We start from the raw sequence: 7,535 nt of genomic DNA on the forward strand, positions 1-7,535 counted from the left end.
CATGTTCTTTGATGGCAGCCATTTGAGATTCAAATTAGGGATACATTTAAAAGGGGCAATTGGGTATTAATTCCAACTTTATGCTTTCCTAACATACTCAAAGAAAATCTATGCCCTCTTTTTCCTCTATTCTTCAAGATTTCAAGAAAACCCTAGCAATGGCTGCTCATCAATCTAACACCACTGAAGACATATCTTCTGAGCCCATCATGAAGATTCAAAGTACGAATTATCAAATTGATGGTGATGTTTCTGTTTATCCAGAAGAATTTAAGATGTTGATTGTCGCCCTGAAACATTCAGTTTTATCGATTGCGATGTTCAGTTCGTTTGACGTTCTGATGTCCTGGCTCTCAATTGCTGGTTCCACTGCAACATACAACAAGACATTGGACACAGTTACATTCAATCTGGTGAATGACAAGAAGTTTCAATTGTCCAAGAAGCTTTTTGCTAAGATTCTTGAAATCCTTATTTCTCCACCTTTCTATAAGGTTACTAATGAACAGGTGATTCACAAGTTTAATGAGATGGGTTATCAACCCACTCTTACCAAGATTAGTGAGTTCAAGAAATCAAGCCTTCCATGTATCTGGAATTTTCTCTTTGGCATTTATCTTCGATGTCTGACTGGTCGAAGTGTTGGGTTGGATAAAGGAAGACTGGAGGTATATGCTTGTTGGATTAGTGTCTAAGTCCATAACTATATTTGGTATGTACTTGACCCGATTAGCATGGTCCATTTGGGTTGCATGGCATCATGCATTTGGATAGACTAAAATGAGAGAAATAACACTTAAGGTTTATTAATATATTATAAGTTCTAATATATTAATAAGATTATTTAATTAGTATTGATCAAGAATTAATTTGGAATTAATTAAGTGATCAAAAGGAGACTAATTAAATATATGTGTAAATCATCCATACTTGTATAGTGGGCTAATGCTCCATGGATTATCAAGTTGGGCTAAAACCCATAGGATGCTCCATGGTGTTTTTGTACCCATGGATCAAGGAAATAAAAGGCCATGACAATTAGGGTTTACATGGTGTAACCCTAATTGTGACAAACTATATAAGCATCTTATTCTTGACAAAATCGGCTATGATGTATGTATGGTGAGGGCTAGCGGATTTGATGAAGTGTATCATTTCTTTCAAGTTATTCCAAGTGTATTTTGATGTTGTGTGAAGCATTTGAGGTGTCACACTTGGGGCACTCGACTCTTAAGCATCAAGGAATCAAGCTACATAAAAAGGCATGTCTTCTAACTTGTTTTATTACCCAAGTATCAAAAGATTGTATGCTAGTTAGGGTAATACCTTGGAATGTTCATATTTGCATGTATAATAGAGAAAACATAGATCTAAGGTATTTAGGGTTGCATGTACACTTTGGAGTGTTAGAATGCTCAAAACCCAACAATGCTATGGTTGTTGGCATATATTATGACCTATCAGTGGACTATGCAACTCAGATGTGGAAGGAGTTCTAGAAGAGTGTTGAGAATACCAATGTTGTGGATAGGGTTTCTTGTGCTAGGTATTGGAGTTTAATTCTTTAATATGCCTATGAGAAGGAAGGTATTCAGGTGTCTGCTGATGAACCAAAAGTTGAGTTTGTAAAGTATCACTACCCAAAGGCTATTGAAGATAATGTGGATGAGTTTCCATGAGTAGCTCGAATTTCGGATGCAATGCTCAAAAAGGTTGATCCGTCGAATCCTGTGTTAATGGCATATTTACAGACAATTAGTCCTTCTGCCGAGACTGGAGTTTTACTAACACGTTCTGGTGAAGGTTCTTCCAAGAAATCACGAAATCCAAAGAAGTTTGTTGAAACTAGTCCTTCGAAACATATTCAAGAGGAGAAAGTGACTAAGTCACCAAAGAAAAATGTTGGTGAGGGAGTAAAAGTTTCGAAGAAATCGGCAAAGCCTATTGAGACTGAAACAGCTGATCCTTCAAAGCAGACAGTTCCTTTGAAATCTGGTGTGTTAAAGCACCTTAAAAAGATGGCTCATAGGTCAAGAAAATCTCCTGAAAGGTCATCCAGCTTCTCACCTTCAATGGTTCGAAAGCCTCATGTAACTCGGAAAGGTGTTGTCATTCGTGAAATACTTGTACCTATTTCTCCATCCTCTAAGAAGCGGAGAGCTGAGGATGTTGCAAACATATTTCAAAGAAACAAAATAAGAGAAAGTTGATTATTCAGGAAGACTCCATTGAAGACGAAGAAGTCCCTGAAATACCAATGGGTGATGTTTCATCTAAGAAGAAATCTCCTGTCAAATCGAATTTCAAGGAGATAGGAATTTCAAGTAGTTCTGTGAAAAATTCGACAGTGGACACATCTACTATTCTTGGTGACTCAACCAAAATATCGACTCCTGAGTAGACTTCGGTCATACCACCCGAGGTTTCGATAACCAAGCCATTTAATGATGAGGTTCGAACCTCAGGCATTCTTGCACACGTATCTAATACGGATGCAAATGTCAATCTGGGTGAAGGAGTCTTGAACAAAGAAAACCCATTTCCTACTACTCAAGGTATTTTCGAAACCTCTACCATATCTACACCTACTTCTCTACCACCACCATTTTCACAACTGTTTCTACATCCACTCATTCACCCACTTTTGATCAAGTCATGCAACAACCTATCACTTCTCTCTTTCCGTCTCAATCAACTGACCCACCCAAAATGTTACATGATGATGAAACTGATGATGGATGATTTGGAGGCTCATTCGCAGACCTAGAATTTGATCCTGAAGAAGAAGAAATCCCAGATCCTATGCTTATGTCGGGAAAACAATTCAAAATTCTCAACAGGAAGCTCAATTCTTTATTACAGTCACAAGCAGATGCAGGAGGCAAACACTCTGTGTCTAGCATTGAAGTTGATGTCCAACTTAAAGCTCAAGAGCTTCGACTTCAACATAAGCTGGATGTAATGGATAAAACCAATGAGCTCCGAGTCAAAGCTCAATCTGAGACATTCAATGGTGCAATCAAGGAGTTGAAAATGGTTGCGAAGGAACGACATGTTCTCTTTGTTCAGGATGTCAAGACTGTTAGTGAAGGTGTGAATCGAAAGCTTGAGGAATTGAAGGTTTATGTGGCAAAAGAGCTTAATGAGTTGAATACCAATTATTCTTCTCTACTTTCGAAAGTGGATATTGTTGCGGGGGCTGTAACAAAAGTGGTGGAATGGTATCAATCTCTTCTTCCCAAGTTTGACGACAAAGCAACTGGTGATATTAAAAGTTTTGGGACGCTTGATGTTATGCTTAGTGAATTGAAAGAGTTGTTTTTGAAGTCTGGTTCTTCATCTCTCTTAACTCCTGAGTTTTTAACTCAGAAGTTTCGTTCATTCGAAACTACCATTGAAAAGGAGTTGGCCCCGTTATCTCAGCTGATTAATCTCTTACCAACAAATGCCCCACCTGTTGTCATAGAGGTGCAAGGGGGAGAAATGAGGAATGTTGGTAAAGGAGATGGTGCTTATGAAAAAACTAACGAAGAAGAAAAGGTTGTTGGTAAAGTCCTTACAACTCATATTCCAACACCAAAACCAATAATTTCGAAGGTTGATCCAGTGATAGCAACTACAACAACTACAAGGCTGATTGTTAAAGGCATTGTAATTGGGTCTATAGGTGAAGGTAGTTCCTCAAAACCCAAGTAAACCGAAACAGATAACGGGAGGGGAAAAGGGATATTTGTAGAAAGATCAAAGGAAGAAAGAAAAGCTAAAATCGAAGCAGAAATGGAAAACCAGCGTCAAATTCAAAGTATTTTGAGGCTTCGTCAAGATGATCCTCCTACTTTGAACAAAGGTGATCCAAAGAAGTTGTACAGTTATGAGAATTTGGAAGCAAGAGTAGCTTAAAATGAAATGTATGAGTTCGAAAAGAAACCAAGAAATAGTTATGCCATCGAGGATTCTGACATGAATCAGCTTGATTTTCCAATCAATGAGATGATGTTTCTTACAGCTCAGTATAAAATTGTTGATCAATTTAAGGATAAAGATGATTTTATTCACATGAAGCTGAGATTTCATGTTGTGCTGGGAAAGGAACAGGAAGAGGCTTGGTCACTCGTTAAGATTGTTCGAGTGTTGAGCATAACAAAGGATGTGTTATTTGAAAATATGCTGCAAAATTTTCGATACCATGTTGTGAGGGCAAATAATGTTACTTTCGACTTCTCAATTGCTGATTTTCCGTTGATGAATTTGAATGAACTTATTCAAGTTGCGAACATTCTCAATAATATGGATGCTTCGAAACTTCAAGGAACCAGTAAAGACGTGTTACATTTGAGGTTAGGTCATATAAAACTTTTCATAGACAATTACTATGATTGTCTAGCATTGATAGATGTTGAATTAGCTTTGTCAATGGGAAAAGAAATTATTGTTCCTCAGTCTGTGTTGAAGAGTCAAGCTGATTTAAAGAACTATGTAGATGGGGAGATATGTTTGAAGCCGTTAGGGATCGTTTTCGTTGGAAAAAGAAAAAAGGGAAAGTCAATGAATTTTTTATTCCAATCATGTGATGTTGAAAGATATACAAGTGCTCAATATACAAACTTAATTGTGTGTATAAATAGTTGTAATAAAAATAATGATGCAGATAAAGCAGAGATGAAGAATGTAAGGAATTGGTATGAAGAGATAAGAAGAACATTGCATATGGCTGCTCAAGTTTTGATAACCTGGTTTCGACACTGCTTACAAAGGGGGAGATTGTAAGAGTCGAAGTATGTTGTAAGGTGTCGAAGGTTATTTTGTATTCGTTGGTGATGTAATGTTATTACAAAGGCATAGTTATTTCGAAGCTGTAATGTTTTAGCCCTTTGTATTTTTTGTGTGCTTTCTTTATTTCCTATAAATAGGGAATGATACATAAGATAGATAGATAGAACTTTTGCAACTCTTCTGTCTAAAACTCTTTGTATCGTGAAAGCATAATATGAGCTGAAACAAGATTATATTTACTCTCTGTGTTCATAATTCATTTGAATTCTGATCTCATTTCATTACTCGATTTAACAAACCACTACAAAAAAAACAAAGTCTAACATTCACAAATATGCTGTTGAATTAATTGAAAAGAAACTGCAGTTGAATGCTAGATATAGGAAGAATTAGAAAGAAAGGAAACGTTTTTTGAAAAATAACAATTCAAATCAAAGTTCTGTTAATTCAGAAAGAATTTCATATCAAAATACGAAATCTTCTCAAATTCCGAAACTACAATCAAAATCATTTTCAAAACCTCAAAAATCAACACCACTGGTTTCAAAATCACAAGTTTCAAAACTGTTTAAAAAGCCAAACTCTAATTGTTCTCAAAAACACAGTTTTCAAAACCTGTCAACACATCAAAAGATGTTAAAGGCAAAAGTAAAGTTGTTTCGAAACCAGAGATTTCTCTTAAGGAATACGAAGAAAATTTGAAAAAGGAGGAAAATGCATTTGCGAAAAAAATGGCTTAGAAACACAAAGAATTTATTCAACGAAAAACAATTCTTGTTGAAATAAATATTTACGATCACAAACTGGAAGTTTTTAAAATCGAAAAAGGGAAGAATCATGTTTTGAAAAGAAAATCTTTTTGGATTGATAAGACTAAGATTTTTCATGTTGTTAAGCAATCCTCACAAGGACCAAGATGGTTTGGGTTCCTAAATCTCTCTAATTCTTGCAGGTAATGCGTGACAAACAGTACGATTCTGAGTGGTATATCGACAGTGGTTGTTCTAATCACATGACTGGAAGAAGGGAAGAAATAAGAGATTTCAGATCGTTACAGGATGGCGGGAAAATAAAGTTTGGAAACAACGCCACAGGAGAAATAAAAGGCTATGGAATGATCACGAATGGCGAATTCACTATTCAGAAAGTAGCTTATGTAGAAGGCATGGAACATAATCTAATAAGTGTTTCGCAATTGGTTGTAGGTACTGGGCTAAAGGTGTCATTTGATGACGAGGTTTCAGAGATTATTGAGAAGAAATCTAAGGCAGTGCTTCTGAAGTCTAAAAGAAAAGGAGAAATGTATCCTCTGAATTTAAAACCTATCAAAGGGATGCCATCCATTTGCCTTCTTACGAAAGCATCTTTGGATGATAGTTGGCTATGGCACTGAAGGCTCTCCCATCTGAATTTTAAGGATATAAACAAACTCGTACTAGGTGATGTTGTACGTGGTCTACCTCTTCTGAAGTTAGAGAAGGAACATTTGTGTGCTGCTTGTGAGCTTGGGAAGCAAAGTAGGAAGAGTCACTCATCCATAATCAATACCAAGGTCATTGAGCCACTTGAATTAATGCATATTGATCTGTGTGGTCCATCTGCCATCGGAAGTATTAGTGGTAATAAATATATTTTGGTTGTTTTTGATGATTTTTCTAGATCGAGCAGATCGAGCTTCAATTAGGAAAGCCTATTTGGAAAATTCACAGTGAAAACGATTCAGAGTTCAAAAACGAAGTGTTTGAAGAATTCTTAACTGACAAAGGGATAGCTCACAACTTCTATTCTCCTTACACCCCATAGCAGAACGGCATTGTTGAAAGACGAAACTGCGCTCTTTACAAGGAAGCAACGACGATGTTATCATTTGTGAATCTTCCTCTCTACTTCTTGGTTGATGTTATTACTACTGCTTGTTTCACGCAGAACCACTCATTCATAAACAAAAGATTCTTAATTACACCTTATGAGATTCTGAACAATAGGAAACCTAACGTAAAATTCTTTCATGTGTTTGGTTCCAGGTGCTTTATATTCAATTCTAAAGAACAAAGGACCAAATTCGATGTGAAAGCTGATGAGGGCATTTTTCTGGGTTATTCGTTAACTTCAAAAGCATATAGGGTTCTGAACAAGAAATCGAGAAAGATTGAAGAAACCTATTATGTCACCTTTGATGATAATTATTTGAAGAAGTATCAGAAAGTAGATTGTCAATATGAGGAGATCTTTCCATCAACGAATCCAATGACTATTCCTCTCTCAAATCTATATGAAGAATTTCTGAATTTGTTTGACGAACCTGATAAAGCCATCTCTTCTGAATATAAGGCAAAGGACAATGAAGAAGATGAACTGAAGAAGATAGTTGATGAAGCTGCAGAAAACATCAAGACTTCTCATAAGCCACCAATTCTGAATGCTTCTGAATTTCCATCTCAACCACAACCTTCTGATTCTCCATTCCAGGGGGAGAGTTCCACTTCAACCTCCAATACCGATGTCCTAATCCAGGGGAAGAATCCAATTCAGAATGATGGGTCACATGCAAACTTCCAGGGGGAGAATGAAAATAATGATTCTGATGTGCAATCGGAATATGAGGAAGTTTTTGCCGAAGTCGATCCAGCTTATGATCCACGTTATCCTCCTATGAAAAAATGGACCAAAGATCATCCAAAAACTCAAGTGATAGGAAACTCATCTTCAGGAGTTCTTACAAGGGCACAACAAAAAGCGAAACAAACTGCATTATTTTAAAA

General features: G+C 36.5%; 1 protein-coding gene across 1 annotated transcript; it reads left to right on the top strand.

The window, feature by feature from the left end:
- Positions 1–5,728: 5,728 nt before the first annotated feature.
- LOC145131737 (uncharacterized) lies at positions 5,729–6,576 on the top strand. The gene is made up of 3 exons (XM_079066394.1): positions 5,729–6,075; positions 6,169–6,325; positions 6,433–6,576. The coding sequence occupies exons 1-3, from the start codon at positions 5,729–5,731 to the stop codon at positions 6,574–6,576; spliced, it is 648 nt and encodes a 215-aa protein (XP_078922520.1).
- The last annotated feature ends 959 nt before the right edge of the window (positions 6,577–7,535 follow it).

This window comes from Lactuca virosa, chromosome 8 (genome assembly GCF_052849685.1).
Source record: "Lactuca virosa cultivar CGN04683 chromosome 8, Lactuca_virosa_CGN04683_v6, whole genome shotgun sequence".
In the NCBI taxonomy this organism is placed as follows: domain Eukaryota; kingdom Viridiplantae; phylum Streptophyta; class Magnoliopsida; order Asterales; family Asteraceae; genus Lactuca; species Lactuca virosa.